At 43.3% G+C, this 20,476-nt stretch overlaps 1 protein-coding gene across 1 annotated transcript; it reads right to left on the reverse strand.

The window, feature by feature from the left end:
* Window positions 1–294: 294 nt before the first annotated feature.
* Window positions 295–20,377, reverse strand: fech (ferrochelatase). The gene is made up of 11 exons (XM_080846980.1): window positions 20,240–20,377; window positions 18,905–19,013; window positions 17,991–18,110; window positions 16,134–16,282; window positions 11,531–11,665; window positions 11,222–11,328; window positions 10,155–10,253; window positions 9,543–9,650; window positions 8,553–8,717; window positions 7,383–7,442; window positions 295–2,925 (listed from the first exon to the last, which is right to left on the reverse strand). The coding sequence occupies exons 1-11, from the start codon at window positions 20,274–20,276 to the stop codon at window positions 2,791–2,793; spliced, it is 1,224 nt and encodes a 407-aa protein (XP_080703106.1). The 5' UTR covers window positions 20,277–20,377; the 3' UTR covers window positions 295–2,790.
* Window positions 20,378–20,476: the final 99 nt, after the last annotated feature.

The following is a 20,476-nucleotide window of genomic DNA, read 5'->3' on the forward strand; positions in this document are numbered from 1 at the left end:
TAACTTAGATGGCGACTAGAAGAGGAAAAGGACAGGATGATGCTTTTTCCAGGCCAAAAAAAACCATCTGACCTCATAGCTTAAAATGAAGACCACCTGATGTCATACTTTCATGAACATTTCAGCGGTGAGAACCCTTTATGGTTGGGAGCGTTTGTGAATGCTTTGTGAATAAAGTAGCCCTTACACAGAATTACACCAGACTTCTTCTCAAGTTTCTCAAATAGCACAACCCGTGTCTCATGTAATGTGATCAGTTAGAACATCAACAGAAAAAAAAATCAAAATATAACCTTTCCTTTTTTTAAATAAATGTATTTATTAGCATTGACACATTTCATCTATGTACATCATTCATATTCAGTGTTAGCACACAAATCACAGCCTTGCCTCATCTTCAGTGTTCATTCTTCTAATGCACTTCACTTCACATCAACTGTAAACTGAGAGAAGCAGAGTCTTTACAAGAAGCAGCGTAGCAATAAGCACCGTGAATATAGGCCAATAAGCAGTTAATCCAAGGCATTGAAAGTTTCCCGTCACGGAGCTAATACAAAAGTTGCTGTTGCAGGGGTGCAGACAGAAGCACAGGTCTACTGTTTGACCCCTTCTTGATCACTTATGCTTTGGAAGCATGCGTTTTCCCTTTCCTGGTTCTTTGTTCCAGTGTTTGCACAGGTTGATTGGGTTTGCTATTCCAACAGTCAAAATGAAACGGCTGCGCTACACAGACCACAGTGTGAAGATGAGTGCTACGGCTATGATTTGGCTGCCACTTGATTTTCCAATTCAGTGATTTTCAGATGCATACACTTCCTGAATGTACTTTTGGGAGATTTCATTTCAGTGTATAAACAAGCTAGAATTCAACATCAAATCAACCATACAAGAGAAGTCAACATAGTGATTAGATTTAGGTAGGAACCTCCCTAAAGGCAGGTACAAACAGGAGATTCCTGAGTCATTTCAAGAGGTTTTGCTTGTGTTAGTTTTGAGGTTTGGCCTTCTGTAACGTTGCAGTTCTCTTGTCATCCTGCTCTCTCATTTCCATGTCCTTCACTCCCTCTCTCCCTCCGTCCCACAATCCTTCCTCCATTCTCCTGTCTGCTCCAAACCTCTTTCTGGTCAGACCTAACTTCGCTCCTCTGATGGCATGCTTTATCTATCTCTCTTTCTTTCTCTCCCCCTCTCCTCTTTCTGTGCAGCTCAGTCTCACCCCCCATTTCAGTCTCCACCTGTCACCCCTCCTCCTCCTCTTGCCCAGCACGCCTTCTTTCTCTCTCACGGTGGAGAAATCAATCGCTCGGCTCTCAATTAGAGGTCACACTGTTCCGTGGAGCAAGCGTCCCCAGCTTTTCAATTACCAGGAGACCCTCACTAGACCCCAGAGCGAGATCTCTCTCTCTCTCTCTCTCTCTCTCTCCCTCCTTCCCTGCCTCACTCATTCATTCTTCCCAGCACGGCCAGCAACTCACCAATGTGTGTACACACACACACACACACACACACACACACGTGCTCAAGGCTCAAAGGGGTTATTGGTTCCAGGACAACCAATTTCTCTCAGCTTAATCAACAGAGCCCTGGTGACCATGGGAAGCAGCCAAGGAGGAGGATGAGAAGAGAGGAAGAAAGAAGGAAAAAAAGAGGAAGATGAAGGTCGATGGATGATGATGATGATGGACACATTTTGGAGGGTGATGAAAATGTGATGGCCAAATTTGATGAGATGATCAGCGGGTCTGTTTTTTCTCATTTCATTCTGATGGAAGACTGGGTTATGAGTGAGAAGTCTGCATCAGACTCCAGGCAGTCAGAGGCAAGAGCTAGTACCAAGAAATCGTTTGACTTTCAGTTTTCGTTTTTTTGCCCAGAACAAAATAAATAAATCAAAAACAGCCTAAAATATAGGAAATATTTTAACATCAATATGGGTACACACTCATTGATTTTTTTTTTTACACAATCCACAAATATAAGCATAGTCACTTTAGCACCCTGACAATACAGCGGGTGGTGTAAATAAACTGAGCGAAAATATTGCTTTTCTCTGTTGTTTTGCTAATACTAACCACACAGTAAGAACAGGCTGGAGCCAAAGGGTCTGGATGGGAGGAAGGGGAAGGCACATCACACCGAGGAGCTGAGGAGGTGAGGAGCTGAGGGGGTGAGGAGCTGAGGGGGTGAGGAGCTGAAGAGAATGGGTATGAGTGGTGTGAGTGAGTGTGTGTGTATGTGCGTGTGTGTGTGTGTGTATGTGATTTTTGGGCAGGGGTGCTTCACAGCAGAGGTGCAGGTAATGTATTTTTAGCAGAATGGCTGGAGAGGTGAGTTTCTGGTGTGAGGCGGAGAAGGTGGGGGGTGGAGGAGAGGATGAAAAGTGAGGAGGAGAGGTATCCCTGTGGTTCCTGATCCTCCTCCATCATGGTGGAAACAGGACTGTGGTTCCTCCTCCTCCTCTATGGTGGAAACAGGGCTGTGGTTCCTCCTCCATCATGGTGGAAACAGGACTGTGGTTCCTTATCCTCCTTCATGGTGTAAACAGGACAGTGGTTCCTGACCCTCGTCCTTCATGGTGGAAACAGGGCTGTTTGGGGAATTGCATGGAATGTAAGCAGGGGCGAAACAGTGCAAAAAAAAAGTCTATTTGTGCGTTGCTGCGGCTTTCGGTCTGGGGTTTGTTGCGCTTAGTTGAGTGTGCGGCTGAGCTTCTCATCTTCTGAATTGGACAGCTGACAGGTGGGGGTGGGGTGGGGGATGGGGGGGATGGGTCAGTGAGGCGGTCTCAGGTCAGTGCTTCTGATTGGCAAAGAAGGCCTTGGTTTTCCCACAGGTGGGGTTCACACACAATGGGCAGCGGAGAGTAAGCTGGCGAGAGCAGGACTGGTCCGACTTCAGGTGCACCTGGACCAGGTCAGCTAGAGCCTGAGAGAGTGGATGGAGACAGAGAGACAATCGCAGAGACACATTTAGTCGGCTTTAATGACCTAGGCTCCTACTCTCAAACTACCATTAACCCTTCATCTTCTTGTTTTCCTCACAAATACATCCTCTTACTCCTGCAGTTTCTCTAATTTACTTACGCAGTGGGACAGTAGCTCACTGTGTACCACAAACCTCATCAACAGATCATCCGAATTGTCTATGGTTTCTGTAGAGTGTACTGTTATATGCTTAATTAGTGCTGTGTGTTGTATGAGCGTCTATGGCAGGGGTCTCAAACTCCGGCCCGCAGGCCAGAAACGGCAATATCAAGTTTTATTATACGGTTCCTCAGAATGTTGCAAAAAGTTAAATTGAGTTAATTTGAATGGGCCACTCCAATGTTTACCCCTGCCATTGGGAACGGGGTTCTGTGCTTCTTATTCACATCTTTCATATCATCCCGCAAGTAGTCCAGTCATTTAACGTAACGGAAACTTAATTGAAGTCAGCAAGTAATTGGTTGCTACGCAACACCTGAAACTTTAAAGTTCTATTTGCGTGAAAAACAATAAATCTACTGCGTGCAAAAGTTTCAGTGCGTATTCTGTGGCTCTGGACGAGAGCACTGACATAAATAATTATACTCAGCTTGTGATTTTGATCCACGGAATTAACAACCGGTTTGAAGTGACAGAGGAATTAGTTTGAGTAAAAACAATGCAATAAATGTATTTTATAAAATAAATTAATTCAGATATTTGTTGAAACGCTATTCAGTTTTTTGCTTTGTTTTGTTTATTTGTAGCCTTGTTACCGGCTACACAAATGTGGTGCAGTACAGTATTTGCTTTGAAATGTATGAAGGAAAAATATAGATATAGTTGTCGATGAAGACATTATCCCACTATAACTGCTGTATATGTAAGCCATGGGTTATCAATGAGACAAAGTGATCCAACAATGCAACTATAACAAACACCTTTATCCAAAGAGCATCATGCATTGCCCGGGAATTGAAACCCAGGTCAGCTTCTTGTTATTCAACAACACTAACCATTGTACCACTGATCACACTTGGGAAATTTGCTACACTCAAAAGTGGTATCTACAGTATTGTGATAGGCTAACCAACAGATCAAAACAATCTGGCCCCCCACTGACCGGACTGGACACGCATCGTCCCTCGGATAATTTGAGTTTGAGACCCCTGGTCTATGGTTTCTTTAGAGTGTGCTGTTATATGCTAAACTAGTGCTGTGTGTTTTATGAATCGTCTATGTTTTCTGTAGAGTGTGCTGTTATCGTCGATGGTTTCTGTGGAGTGTGTTGTTATCGTCTATGGTTTCTGTGGAGTGTGCTGTTATCGTCTATGGTTTCTGTGGAGTATGCTGTTATATGCTTAACTAGTGCGGTGTGCTGTTATCGTCTATGATTTCTGTGGAGTGTGCTGTTTTCGTCTATGGTTTCTGTAGAGTGTGCTGTTATTGTCTATGGTTTCTATAGTGTGCTGTTATATGCTTAACTAGTGCTGTGTGGTGTTATCGTCTATGGTTTCTGTAGAGTGTGCTGTTATATGTTTAACTCTGTGCTGTGTGTTGTATGACGCTCTCTGATGGTGTGCTGGATCAGGGTGTTGTTATATTTGCAGCTGCAGCAATAATTGGCCCAGTGGGCTGGGGACGTGTGTGTGTGTGTGTGTGTTTGGGGGGAGGTGTGCAGTGCAGTGGGCAGGGCTGGCAGCTCCAGCTCAGACTGATTTGGCTGCTCTTTAATAAAGCCCACATGCAGCCCTGGCCTCATCTAATGGCTGCCACGCGCTCCACCATCCACAGCTTCAGCAGAGGGGATGCACGCCTTATTGACCCGCCGCCTCCCCCAGGCCTCTCACTCCCCTCGTCTGAACACTACTGGCCACTCAGCCTCAGCAAATTACAGAGAGAGAGAGAGGGAGCGAGAGAGAGAGAGGGAGGGAGAGAGAGGGAGGGAGGAAGAGAGGGAAAGAGAGATAAGGGGAGAGAGGGAGAAAAGGGGAAAGAGTGAGAAAAAGAGAGAGATGGTGGGGGAGAGAGAGAGAAAGAGAGAGATTAGAGGGAATAGCTTGGACAATATGTATCCATCCACTAGGGGGCACTAACTGTTCTCTTAAGGGTGCTCTGAGAATTGGTCATATGAGCAGCACAGGGGTGGTGCTGACACTCTGCACCATGAGGACGTCATCAAAGTCCAACGGACTGATTACTGATCGGCACGTTCGTTTTTCAATATGTGTATTAGGAATCCAACATTCAAATGGTATGCTTAATATGTGTATTTTCCAATTTCCAATACCTTTCGTTTAATGTAGTCTGGAAGAATAGCTCTCGGAGACCACAAGGGGGCCATATCAAATCTAGGCCTCCAATAGTTATGACTAAGGTACTTTGCTCACATTTCTCTTACTTTCTCTACTTCTGTTTTCTGAGGGTAAATTAGACTAACGTTATGGCGGATTCACAGATTGGAGAGCTTTGGGTCTAGGGCAAAAGAAGCAACACTTGGTGTCAGAGGTCAACATTGGTTGAGATCTGCCACTGCTCACACTACACTAACACTGTGTTGAGAAATATGTATGAACAAACCAGCGCCATGAGTGTCAGACATAATAAAAACATATTTTATTTTAACAAAATAAACTATGTCAAACCATCTCTTCTGTCAGAGCGCAAAAAAAAGATGGATGAATTGGGTGCAAGACATTTATCATCCAATCAAGTTAATTAGTCTAACAAGTAGCCTATTAACAGGATATATCCATCGTGAGAACATGTTTATGTGATGGAGCCAGCATCAGTCTTATAAAGTTGGGATCAGTAACGTTATCATGTTTTGCTAACTGTGAAGAAACTGTGAAGATGAGACAGATTTAATGTTGGCCTTTCCATTTTCATGAGCAAAACATAAGCATCGACTATTGTTCTATCTAGGCTACAGAAAAAAAACTTTTGGGAATGTGTATGAATAAATGATTTTATTTTCATTCAGTGTGCCTACTTGTATTATTAGCTTTTTAATTTCTTATGATGAAACAACCTTACCACTTGCTTGTAAACAGACAAGCAGGCTAATACGGCTCAATCTAGTGGCACTTCTTTATATGAAACTGAAAATAGGAAAGCTTTCACAGCCAGATCATTAAACATTTGCTCTAGAAAAGACTCTGATGCTGAATGCTAGAATATATAGTTAATCATCAGGATTTTATTCTGATTATAGGTGGATAAAAAAGACACCACTAACCTAACCTACACACTATGTATTTGATTATTTTCTGTTGATATTAAATATTTCTTGATATTTGCTGTCTGTATGTGCTTGAGTTTTGCCTTATTTTAGCAACAGTTGTCTAGGTGCACATAGGCTTTGTGATGCTATTTTGCCCTTTCATTCTGTTTTTTCTTTTTTTCTTCTTGATTTATTTACCCAAGATGAGCACAGGGGGCAATTTCCCCATCTGTCTAAATGTGTGAGATTAAAGGCAGCCTTACTGGCTGTTCCCAGTCTGTTTTAGCTGGATTGGTTTGTGCTCAGAGAATCAGAGATCACCTGTGCTATTTAACCCCTGGCTCTCTTTTTGAATCAGAGATCACCTGTGCTATTTAAACCCTGTGGCTCTCTTTTTGAATCAGTGATCACCTGTGCTATTTAAACCCTGTGGCTCTCTCTTTGAATCAGAGATCACCTGTGCTATTTAAACCATGGGGCTCTCTCTTTGAATCAGAGATCACCTGTGCTATTTAAACCATGGGGCTCTCTCTTTGAATCAGAGATCACCTGTGCTATTTAAACCATGGGGCTCTCTCTTTGAATCAGTGATCACCTGTGCTATTTAAACCATGGGGCTCTCTCTTTGAATCAGTGATCACCTGTGCTATTTAAACCATGGGGCTCTCTCTTTGAATCAGAGATCACCTGTGCTATTTAAACCATGGGGCTCTCTCTTTGAATCAGAGATCACCTGTGCTATTTAAACCATGGGGCTCTCTCTTTGAATCAGAGATCACCTGTGCTATTTAAACCATGGGGCTCTCTCTTTGAATCAGTGATCACCTGTGCTATTTAAACCATGGGGCTCTCTCTTAATGCGCTGTGTGCTTTGTTTTGGGATGCCAACACTGAGGTGAGCTGTCGTCTGTTTTGCAGTACTCTTTCACAGTCCTGTCGTGACTGAAGAATTGTTCTTTTGTTATCCGTTTGGTTTAGTATTTCCTCTCTCTTTACCCTTGCTTTCCTTCACCTTTATTATCTGCAGTGCAAAGTTTCACTCAGGTTTTTTGGGGGATTTTGGTTAATAATAACATCATTTCTTCACCCCTACTTGTTTGTTGTGGCTGCAGTGTTGTGTCCCCTGGCCCTGAGGCTACCCTACTGCAGTATGTGTGGAGTGCATCATGTGCAGATGTCATAGAGTGGAGTCTCACCTTGAAGAAGAGAGGGTTCCCGTTCAGAGACTCTGCTCTCCTGATGTTCTCCACGCCACACTGCAAAGCACAAACAAATCAGAGGGGATGATCCATGCACTTCAGTTGTTTGTTTGTTTCTTTCTCTCTCTCTCTTTCGCTCACTCTCTCTCTCTCCCTCTCTCTCTCTCTCTCCCTCTCTCGCTCTCTCCCGCTCCCTCTCTCGCTCTCTCCCGCTCCCTCTCTCTCCCTCTCCCTCTCCCTCTCCCTCTCCCTCTCCCTCTCCCTCTCTCACACACAAAATCACAGTGAAAGTATGCACTCAGTGAGGAGAACCTTTTGTAACAATTCTGGGACTGTGAATACATGCACACCTTCAGCAATGTACATTATAAACTAGTGGCCTAGTGGTTTGAAAGCTGCAGCCTTTCTCTGCTTTCAAAGAAGGCTGTGGGGCTGAAGCACATCTCACTCCTCCTGACACTCTGAAGGGGATATCAGGTTCAAAGGCCAGTTTGGAGCAGCTGCCACTTCCAGGCAGAGGGAGGGCTGGGGGTGCTGCTGACGCCTTCTCAGGTATACCACCAGCAGGGATCGATGGTAACCGAGAGCCAACGTGAACTTGGCACCACTGTAATAGATCTGTGGTTTGTGGGGTGCTATGTGTCTAGAAGTGGGCCCCAGTTAGGGCCAGCCTGACAGGAGCCTACAGATACACACACCCCCACACACACACACTAACTCTCACACACACACACACACACACACACACACACACACACACACACACACACACACACACACACACACACACACACACACACACACAGCATTCTATCCACCTGCATCAATCTCACAGTTCCAATCTCCAACTTTAATGTGGACTGCACTGACTTTCTGACGAGTGTACCTCTACCTGCTATGGGTAAAGAGAGCTTTGTGGTTTTCCTAAATGTTTCCTACATTACAACTCCATAAACCAACCTCCATCAGTGCTCCTCAAATGCACTACCTCTATAACAACTGTGTGCTGACATAAGACTATTCACACTAGGGTAAGTGTGGCTGAAGTGTGGCTGGAGTGTGGCTAAATAATAAAACACACAATCCTTTGTTTTCTTTTAAGACAAATTAAAAAACAACAGTTGAGTACAACACCAGCCCATTGGCCATGCCGTCCCAGTGACTGACCTCCTCCCCCAGCACCTGGGAGTACTCGATGTCCAGCTCGTGGAGCGTCTCGATGTGGTCACTAGTGAAGGCTATGGGCACCAGCAGCAGGTTCTTCTTGCCACGCTGGCACAGACCCTTGATCACATCATCTGTCTGCGGGCCTAGCCAGGGCAGGGGGCCCACCTACACAAGCAGGGACACACACAGACAGACAGAAAATGAAAGGAGCTTCATCCTAGAAACAAATTACTCCGTAACCCTACTTTGTGAGACAGGCCACTGACAATGAGCCTTATGTAATGTTTTGTAGACTTTTCAGACATTTACAAGCTGAGCACAATATAGCATTTGCCATAGCACTCTTCTCAGCTGCCACATCTACTTACAACCACAAGGGGTCACTGTGGCTCTACCCATACCATAGTCATAATAATTCAACTGTAAATGCAATTTTAACTGCAATTTTTGAGAATTCCCATTGCAAATTTCATTTTCAAATGTAATTTTTGGCTGCAACCATCCCAACAACCCTGGCAAAAGTTGTTTAGTTTGTAGTTTTACTTTCTTGAGTCACGGACAAGGATAATGTTGGGTAATTTGCTTGGTTGAGGTTGATTCCATCGTTGCTAAACTCGAATCCTTTAGCTTGTAGCTGTTTCTGATAGCCAGCTTGCTAGTTCTCCAGATAACCCGCTATTTACCCTCATATTTACACCACTTAGCAAACTAAGAGTATGTTTATTTTGTTCATTCATTAACTTGCCTGACAACACACTTACTATAGCAGCCTCTATTGATGCTTAGCTTTTCAATCACTAAATCAACTGATACAGTTGCTATTGTCAATCAATTGTTATAGTTATCATTGAAAGTTACAGAGCATTGATATAGAACAGTGACTAAACTTGGTCTCCCATTCCACAGAAATACCAGAACACCTGCCAGCCAAAAGTATGGCTCGGCACCAGGTTATAAATGAACATATCCATCTTTTGGCTGTGCACGCACCTTTGACTGCCAAACAAGTCGATAGGGATTGCAGTGTTCTAATCTCTCCATGACTCTCTGCACAGTGGCTCCCACCTCCTGGGGGTACGGGTCACCTCGATTCACCACCTGAAGATGCCGTACAGATAGTCAGCAGATTGCCCACAATATGAGCCCTGAGCCCATTCCAACACACACACACACACACACACACACAGACACAGACAGACACACACACACACACACACACACACACACACACACACACACACACACACACACACACACACACACACACACACACACACACACACACACACACACACAGACTTTGTCTGGTCACAGCCTGTTACCCCTGTGTCATAGTAAAGTTAGTGAGTTCACTCTGGATTTTCAGAAACTGAAAGGGTGAATGTGGTTCAAATTCAGTCCCAGTGGCAAAAGACCAGATTAATGACGGGACGTTGGGACGTAGTGTTGAGGGTGTTGAAGCTCAGGGTTTTGTGTCTAGGCATTGGGACGTAGTGTTGAGGGTGTTGAAGCTCAGGGTTTTGTGTCTAGGCATTGGGACGTAGTGTTGAGGGTGTTGAAGCTCAGGGTTTTGTGGCTAATGCCCGACTGAGTCAGACTCACCGCCATGGGCAGAGAGTGGGCAGAGAACAGGATCACCACGTCGTCTCTCTTCTCCGGGGGGAACTTCTCCAGCTCATTTAGTATGTGCTGGGCAAAGCACTGAACCCACAGAAAAACACAGAATGGACAAAACAACAAACAGAAGAGAAAAACATCAAACAGAAGCAAAAACTAAAATACACCAATCAGACCTTACATATGCTGGTGAGTATGCCCACTTAGTATGCCCAACTCATAATGATGTTTGCTAACAAATGTCATAGACAGCACTTACAGCAAGGCTTCCAAAATCAGTATGCAAGTAGGCAAGATAAAAAATAATTGCCCTATCTAAACTCAAATGTGGCCATTTAAGAGACGTTTCTATCCAGCAGAGCAGACATCAATATATCGTTGCCAATACACATTGGTTTGCTTACATTTATATTTCTCATTAGTTTAGACACGTTCATCCAAAGTGATTCCTAAAAAAGGAACACTACAACCCAAGCCCAAAACTGGACTGATCTAACACTGCCTTGGACACACTGACAACCAATGCAGGCTCTGACCCCACTGACCCCACCATCTAGAGTGGAGGCCAAAAGCCACTCCAGCTGCCTTCACTTCACACACTGGCCAGGAACAACTAGAGTAGGACACGGTCACAATGAAAACCAGAGAGATTGATGATCTTGCCACTTACATACATAACATGACATAACTATAACACAATTACACTTGTCAGTCATCCAGTCATCTTCTACCTTTGACTATCTACTTTTGTGCCTGACGACTGAAGAGGAAGGATTCCAGTGCCAAACTCTTCTTATGAGATGCATGGAGGAGGTGGAGAAGTTCCTACTGCAGTTAAAAGCACAGCAGAGTCCCTGCCAGCAACAGGTTTTAACTAAGCTCTCTAAGTAGTCAGTTTCCATGGTAACTATTTCCAAGAAGGACTGGAAGTGCTTTGAGCACTCTGTGTTCGGCAGTGCAGTAACAGGGGGCAAAACAAACAAACACTGAACCCTTTTAAGCACGTTTGGGATCAGGAGAGTTTGCAGCGACAAACAGACATTTGTGCTGACCTCAACCAGCAGCGGATGAGTGGGCCAGCGGTCGATGACGCTCCAGCGCATCTTGGGCCGGTCCTCCCTGCCGCTGTAGTAGCGATATATAGCATTCAGACTGCTTCCTGTGGCGGAAGGGAGAGAGACCAACAACGTTAGCTTACAACAACAAACTCACTTCCACCAGCACGGAAAAAGTATGTGACACTGGTTTACACAAGTTCAAGTAATCTAATGTGTGCCTGCAAATGTGTGTGTATGTGTGTGTGTGTGTGTGTGTGTGTGTGTGTGTGTGTGTGTGTGTGTGTGTGTGTGTGTGTGCCACACCTGTGGTAGAGCAGCTGTATTGAGGGTACTGGGTGAAGGCCACTGCTCTCTCCACACCGTCTCTCTCCATCTCCTCGATGGCCTCCTCTGTGAGCGGGTGCACGTAGCGAAAGCCGATGTAGAACTTGTGTGGCGCTGCAGAGAAGACGGCAGAAACAAGCAGAAAGCAGAGAGCACATGAGGATTATGACAAACAACACACTACACATTTGAACATAACTGGCTAAAAAATGCTGCCTTAAATATTTACATGGACACACTATGCCAACAATAAATAATCCTTAGTAACAAGCCCTCACAACCTTGTGACATTTCTGCTACAGAACTGAACCAACCACATATGCTTGCTACCCATAAATCCCACTTCCTGGGTACAGGTCAATCATTTTCCTCATGACTGCTTCCTCTTTATTTCTGCTGTCTGGTAATGCTGCATGAACATATAGGCAAACGTTCATCTCTGTGTATTCTGCATGTATTCATGTCAGTGTATTTTGTGCTCATCTCAGTGTATTCAGTATGCGTTCATCTCAGTGTATTCAGTATGTACTCATGTCAGTGTATTCTCTGTGTTCTGGTTACACCAGGTGAGGCCTAAAAAAAAAAAAAGTTTGGTTCCTGTTGGTTGTCAGTTGAGGACATGGGTAGGTAGGGAATTTATTTTATTTTTTTTTATTTATTTATTTTTTCAGTGGCAGCGAGTGATAGGTAGATTTTTTTTGTATTTTTTATTTTTTACAGCAGCAATGGATACTCCCAGCATATTAGCGAGACAACATCCAATCAACCCGGAAAATGTTTTAAAATCATGAATGACTCCGAAGCTGTTTAGATAAAGTGTAACTCTGGTGTTCTGCGTCTCATAGCCCTGTTGTCCGACATTACTGCCTGCTATTAGTAGGAAAAACATTGGTACAACCGAGAGCAAATAGAGGTCTGTCAGCTAAAGCTAACCTATTCATGGGACATTAAAACTGAAACTGAAACAAAAGCCAACTGGCCCATTAGGCAAACTCTTCCAGGTCACTATTCGCTCTATATTGTACCACATTTTCTCATTGTTTTCCCACAGACAGCACATGGTGACCTCGCACAACAGGGCTATGGGTTGAATAACACTTACACTAACACTTTAAGTTAAATTAAGGAAAATACAACTGCAGGGCCTCTTTAAACCACATGAACACTGCTCATTTCTGCTTGCCATAGGGTCTGGCCACAATGTGCTTTTTTCCAGCCCCAATACAAATGTGGCAGCAGGGCAAGACCGTCTTAAATTTCAATAACAGGGCTAGGCAGGTGTTGCCTTGAGGCCCGCCACAGTGTGCACAGAGATCTTGCCTCCCAAAAGGTGCCTGGTAGTAGTCCAGCTCTATGGGATCACCACACAAGAGAGACAGCCTGACCTGCACAGTAGATGAAAGTTGATGTTTGGGCTCCAGGATGTAACTCCCACATGTAAAAATCCATACCATCATCTGACAGGGCCTCGGCCAGTGTGCAGAGCTGGCAACATTGTGATTCATAAAGTAGTAGCAAGGGAAAATAAAACATTGTTAGGCGGGGGGTCTGAAAAGCCAGAGAGTTCACGTGCTCTGAGATGCAATCTAGGTCATATTAGGACATGTTTTTCTGCAAAATAACTGCAGTAGGCCTATTTTGAGTTTATAATTTTCTCTTTTCCCTGTTGCACACAATTATACACAGACATACACGAAAAAGTGTTTTATTACCCAAACACCTGGTCACTAAGCACTGAACATTAGTCAACATAAAATAAATATGAATATGTATCTACTGATCTATGGTATATATGTAATATCTGTAGGATTCGAATTATTTTAAGCATTTTTATAATCAAAATCGCTGAGGAGACACGCGAGGTGAGGCAGCGACGAGTTGCGTCTCTGCAGATGGCGCAATCCCTCTCAAACTGGGTTGACTGAGTGCATGCCTTTTGCTTTCTCATTGTCTGTTACCACCGTCATATTTGTAGACACCTTTATTATATGCCCTTTCTATCCATATAAAATTTAATGTATTTCACGTCTGTGTAGAAGCTATTTAGACTTGCTGATCTTAAAACCGCAGTGAAAAAGCAGTATCTCTGCCTCAATGAAGGGGGCGTGCGGGAGCTTGAAAACGGGACTTTCAATCGAAATGTAAAGTGATATAAATAATGGTGGGAGACCAATGCTGAAGCTAAAATGTTTGTTTCAAAATACGGGACAGAAGATAGCTCGATCGTCTTCTCACATTCAAAGCCAAATTGCTATTTGGAACCCCAAGAATATGCTTAATATTAGCAAGGGGGAGCTTCTCACCCCTCATTCGCTTACATTACATCGTTATTAGAGTAAGCCCTTGCTCCGTTGATTTCACATTATTTATCTGAGGATTGTTTAATATCTATGCGAAGCCATTTAACATCATACAAGTGGTTGTGATCACTTTGAACCCAAGACTGCTTTTTATTGGTGAGCTGATTTTGAGGGATTAAACTTTCCAGCTGAAGTTGTTTCCTGGTTGATACGTTTAAGTAGTTGCTATGCTAGTTTACTAGCTAAGGACACTTTGAGTTACCTTCAACGATTTAAATGGAAGAGTTCAATTTGCATGAAATGATAGCTAGTTATCTAGCTGATGTTATAGCCTCTTCGATTTAACTATACAATTGTAGTGGGAACTTAAACCCTCAGGGTGCCTGTGTAACTTCGTATGAAACAGTTCATATTCACGAGTTCACATATCCAGATATTAACAAGAGTTTATCACAAGCTAGCAACTGCCAACTGTATACCTTACCAATGTGTGTGTAAAGAATGCTGATATGAAATATGAAAAACAACCAGTTGTCAATGTGCAAGCTGCCAATTGAATGGTCGTTTAAGATACTCTATTGGGTTCATATATTTGTAAATCTGACACTGAAAGAGTCGGTGCTTCAGCGGCCACGAACTTCACCGCTAGTCACTGGTCAACATTGGTAACGGCATTAAAAAAAAAAAAAAAAAAGTACGGCCAATCCTATTGGCGCGTTACCGGCGCAAGGGACGAATCATAATACGGTTTATATGTGATCTTTTTGAAGTCGTTGTTTTCACGAGAAAATGCGCTCATCCTTGTACAGAATGAAGAGGTGCTGTACAAAAACGTAATAGTCAACCTAAAAAAATTATAGTCTGCCTTGTGGTTTTTTTTTTTTCCCCAAGCTCATAAAATAATTTGGGTCGCACATAAATTGACAGGGTCGGTCGGAAACCGGAACCAAAACTAATTTTTTTTTAGGCCTGATGGCACTAGTTATGCTCATGATGCATAATAGCATTCTCTTGTTTTTCAGTGCTTAATGAAGTCTCAAAACCCTAGATATGAGGCGTCACCTCTCCTCGCTGGGGACTGACACCTATTGCCTGGGGTTAATCAGAGTCCTATTTCAGATGCAGTGAGATCAGTCCTGTGTTGGCCTTGTTTCTGGCGGGGTCTCTGGTGAGTTTATCTCTGAGGACTGGGAGGGGAGGGGGTGAGGTGGCTCAGCAGCATCTTATCACCTGCTCACACGCAACATGGCCTAACGTGTCTGCTGCATATCAGCACGCCACACAGGCCAGAGGATAGAGTGGGTGGAAGGGCGTCTGCTTTCCTTTTAATACAACACACCAGGGACCCTCTCCCTCAGCCCTGGACCCTCTACCTCAGCCCTGGACCCTCTACCTTAGCCAGGGACCCTTTACCTCAGCCAGGGACCCTCTATCTCAGCCAGGGACCCTCTACCTCAGCCAGGGACCCTCTCCCTCAACCAGGGACCCTCTCCCTCAGCCAGGGACCCTCTGCAGAACATTAGAACTGGACCAGTTCTGCTTCAGTCAGTCTGGGAATACAGTTCTGTTTTAGTCAGTCTGAGAAAACAGTTCTGTTTCAGTCAGACAGGGAAAACAGTTCTGTTTCAGTCAGACAGGGAAAACAGTTCTGTTTCAGTCAGTCTGGGAATCTGATTGAACCTTGTGTAAAACTAATAACTGCCTTTGTTGTTTCTGCCTGGTCAGTAAGTTGTACAAACTTAAACTGTGGGTAAATGTCAATAATATGAATACTATGGTATGCATGGATGGGCAAAAATAAGAATCAAGTAGAAGAGGCAAAATCTTGCAAAAGTATCTAAAGTATAATAAACTAAAATGAACTCCATTATTTTGAATCTTAAAAATACAAAAATATATTTCCATGGCAACAGGACATTACAAACCTCCACACTACATAGGTATATTTGACAGCCTTTCACTGCTTCACAGGGTACGTTACGAAGTGGCATTGTATCATGATGGCGAGTATTCAAGCTAGCTAGATGTCCCTTTGGCGTTTGAGACCTACGTCAACAGGCCCTGGAGACATCCGGTGATGACCCTGATCTATGGGCCTTTGGCGTTTGAGACCTACGTCAACAGGCCCTGGAGACATCCGGTGATGACCCTGATCTATGGGCCTTTGGCGTTTGAGACCTACGTCAACAGGCCCTTGAGACATCCGGTGATGACCCTGATCTATTGGCCTTTGGTGTTTGGGACCTACGTCAAAAGGCCCTAGAGACACCCGGTGAGCTCACCTGTCTCTGGGCTCATCTCATCCAGCAGCCTGACCATGCCCTCGCCCTGCATGGTGGTCCACTGCTTAATAGGGGAGCCGCCCCCAATACGGCTGTACTGCTCCTGGATCTTTGGGGTGCGGCGCTTGGCGATAAAGGGCCCGAGTTTGCTGTGTGCGGAGAGGGAGATAAAGTTAGAAGAGCAGAGCAGTTGTCTTTACATGTTAACTACTGATAGCACCTCACCTTCCCATAAGTCTTAGAGAAATCCAGTTGGCCATTCATGACCCTATGTTTGTTCAGTTTATGCATTCCTGTAGCACATACATATATTGGCCACTAAAACCATTTGGAGGAAATAAGACAGTCTGCATATATTTATAAGCTTCCTGCGGGAGTTTAAACAAATATGCTAAAACTGGGACACAATGAGAATTGGGTCAGCATTTTATCTCACTGCAACTTTCACAGTATGAGTTAGTGTTTGCAACATTCAATTCAATGCCATTGTATCCACCAATGCCGAGGTCAAACATAAGTAACTTTGACCTTATTGTGCATGGTTAAGCATGAGGAGCTGACTAAGCACAATATATGAGGAAGTACTGTGGGTAACACTTAAAACACTTAAACCCAGTACCTCAACGCATTACAGAAAGTATTCATAATGTATCATAGAGACTGACATAATTCTTTATAACTATTTATAAATTGATTTGACTGCACTCATAAAGTGTTATAATGTTGTAATAGAAGGCCTACATACCTATTATTATGAAAGCTTGAATGGAGTCACATATGGCTCCCTAAAGATATTTAATGAGTTAGACACAGATGTCATTAGTGCTATTGAGAGCAGGTAAAAGAAGCGTTATTACACATTCTGAAACTTCAAGCTCTTAAGGCTTATATTCTATTCTATTATGCTTTGATTTAGGCTCTGGGCTCTGTTAAGCCCCTAGAGCAGTGGTACTTAAGCTGGGTTCGATCGAACCCCAGGGGTTCGTTGAGTCACTCCCAGGGGTTCGGCAGGGGTCAAGACACACACAGTATAGCCCGGGTCACACTAGCAATGTCAGGCCGTTTTTATACATACCTATGTTTTGAAGAAATTATATTTTTATTTTTCCAATTACGAAGGGTTCGGTGAATGCACTGATGAAGCTTGCAAGGTTCAGTACCTCCAATAAGGTTAAGAACCACTGCCCTAGAGGCAATTGTATTGTTATGGTGCTATACAAATAAAATTGAATTGAATTGAATTGAATTTGAGTGCAGCCATGACTATGTATAAATAGTTCTATAGAGCTATATCAATGATGCATTATGAATACTTTATAACCCTTTATGGATGTGTTGGTAAAGCGCTATGGCTACTTGGTTAAATTGAGATTTATATAAGTATATGCCATAGTCAATAATTCAATGTATCTTATACCTAGTTATAATTGTTACTTTTATTTCGGACTTAAGTTAGAATGTAATCAAACTGTTTAGAGAAGAGTTTATCCTTAGGGAGTGTATTGAAAGAGTCAGCAAATGGCTCAGACACTTGTGTCTCCAAGACCTCATTTATACTGAGGGTGACGCCCTTGGTTCGCAGAGAGCATTTAACAAGCCAGCCTTCAATGGATAAATCATATTAGCTTAGGTGAAGCGCTGTGAGTGAGTGTGGAACTTCAAGTCTCTGTCTCAACAATGTGTGGCCGCCATTGTTCAAAATTTTACCTGAATCATGACTGACTAAATTCCAAGACTGGATCTCATCATATATGGTATAAAATGAAAAATACCATGAAGTTATCACAGTCAACATGTTTCACCGTCTTTCACCGTGATTATAAATGTTTGAGTAGATGGGTGTGTTTAGTTTATTACTTTTGCACAGGAAGCTGAATGAGATCTCTGTCTGAGAAGAGTCGTAAGAGGAAGTCATGAACATCATCCAACTTCTCTGGGCCGCCCATGTTCATCATGAGAATTCCAGTCTTGGGTTTCCTGTTCCAAGAAGAACACAATGAATTAAATAGTAACACAATGACAGGTATTTTCCTACACAGAAAATGAATTATATTGGTTGTGTGATATGAAGGGTATCAATATGCATCCTGTGTTATTATTAGGATGTATATACATACATTGGTAAGCAGTTCCAAATGACTGTACTTCCTACTCAGGGTCCAGGTTAATAGTATTAGTATCTTTGTAAAAAAGAAACCTTCCTACTGCCAAATGCAATGTTAAATTGCCTCTGTTATATGTACATTAGCGTACTGTACTTATCTCACCGACAGCATGGTCACTCTAGAAACGTTTCATTATCTTTCTGTTGATCAGCACATATCTATTTCTCAAGGCATGCGTCGAGGACTACCCACCCATTCTAGTGGAACACAGGAGTATCTGGAGTTTGAGAGTCTCACACAGGCAGGGCTTCCTGTACCCTCTTGTAACAGTTCACCCCTTTACACTGCACTAAATCAGGACTCTGTATTGCACCTGCGAGTGACCTCATAACATTTTTAGAAATCATCCACTAGCTGGGATGTTTTTGCTCTGTCCCTTAAAACCCCTATAATGACCGTCCCACCAGTTACAACAAATACACCAGATGACACCTTTGTATTGTGACATCTTTAAAAAAAACATCCAATCTGTACGACACAAAAAGAATATCTACAACTAACTTCCTCATTCTTATCTGGTCAGACATGATTGCAATCTGGAATGCCAACAGGGAAGTCTGTGTTTGCGGAGGAGGGCAAAAAACACAGCCTTAGCACTCATCCTACCTGTTCGCCTGTATGTCTGGGGTTGGCTGCCGAGCAACGGCTGCCGCAGCTGCAGTTGACTGCCATCTACTTATACACAGGCTTACGTTACTGCTGCTGCACTTGGCAACTATGAAAGAGAGGTAGACAGAGGAAGACATATGAAACAGACACACAGAAGGACAGTTCCCTGACAAAACAACAAAAACATGGATGAATATTTCAGCATTTAATCATAAGACTGAGAAGTTAAACTAGTCATAGAATTCATGCTATACATGGCCGTAACACAATGTAATAAGGTGGACAGCCTAATGGTTAAATTCCAGAAGAAGAAAAAATATTTTTACATTTAGTAAGGCTTTTCATGTTTTTCCTATTGTTTGAGTTTTTATTCCTCAAGGCATGACATCTTAGTCATTGGCATGGCTTTTCTCGACCTTGTGTAACACTGCAATTGCAGGGTCTGTACGCTGAGCGGCGCATCAACCATTACGCAAGTTTTAAACCATGCGTTGTGTAACTTGACTTTTTACTACAGTGAATATTCAATTAAAACTTTGAAAGACTGAAAACGAATGGGAGACTCAAATTGCCATCATGATACACTAGTGGCTGACAATGTTGCAAGGACGAACAGCACATGTAAGGTTGGCGAATAATGCCCGCTAACTTGTGTCGTTATGAGCAATGGCATTAGCTAGCTAGCAAAGCAATGCTAGGTTACTGGTATGTTGATATGTGTTACACATGCTCTGACAGAGTAACTTATCTGTTATTGTTTTAGATGCACCGGTTTACCGCATCAACATTTATCCAGCAAAACATTATACGTGCCACATGATGTATAATAAACTGCCGTGATATACATACACTAGCCATTAAGAGCACACGGTTAACGTTAACGTTTGCCTAAATCTCTGCTAGCATTAACGTTATAACCTTCAGGTTCCCCATAAACTGGGACGCGTCCTCCAGTGGGATATCTCAGGGAGGCCGATGGTGTTGATTTAATTGAACGTAGGCTTGCTCAAAAGACACACAGCTAGCGAGATGCGGGGTTAAGTGATCAATCATCAAGCCGGTTAGCCTCGCAAGCATGGGTGAAGTTAACCTTACCAAACTTGAATGCTTAACCAGCTATATACACGGGGGTGACTGCATAATACCACGCTTTGTGCATCTCAATACGAATTGGTATTGTGACTCGCAATGCGACAGATGATAGCTGTGTGTAAACCAATAACTTAAGTCTTGTCTGGACTAACCATTAACTTAGGTAGCTACTCCTGCGATAAAGCTAGTTGGCTAACTAAAAGCGATGTTCATTCACTAAATAGCTTTAAGGTTACTTACATAGGAAAAGTCGATTCACAGCTCCCAAAGCTGCCATTTCGAGGGGTGACACCTTCACCTCCTAAGCAATTGTAATGGTAAGAAATATCTCACTAGATCATGTGCGCTGATGCGAATTCCGTCAGACCCGAATGTCAATTCACTGAATGACAGTACAGCATACTACCACCACGCTGATCTAACGTAGGTTGCTGACGTGAATCCACAACACAGAAACCCCGCCTACAAAAAAAGGTT

This window comes from Sprattus sprattus (assembly GCF_963457725.1).
Source record: "Sprattus sprattus genome assembly, chromosome: 11".
Taxonomy (NCBI): domain Eukaryota; kingdom Metazoa; phylum Chordata; class Actinopteri; order Clupeiformes; family Clupeidae; genus Sprattus; species Sprattus sprattus.

Excerpts from the sequence above, each read along its gene's own strand:
- fech (XM_080846980.1), bottom strand. The coding sequence starts at position 20,276 with ATGGCAGCTTTGGGAGCTGTGAATCGACTTTTCCTAT. Across the intron at positions 19,014-20,239 it reads TGTGAATCGACTTTTCCTAT|TTGCCAAGTGCAGCAGCAGT; the intron begins GTAAGTAACCTT and ends TCTCTTTCATAG. Across the intron at positions 10,254-11,221 it reads CTCATCCGCTGCTGGTTGAG|TGCTTTGCCCAGCACATACT; the intron begins GTCAGCACAAAT and ends CTGTGGGTTCAG.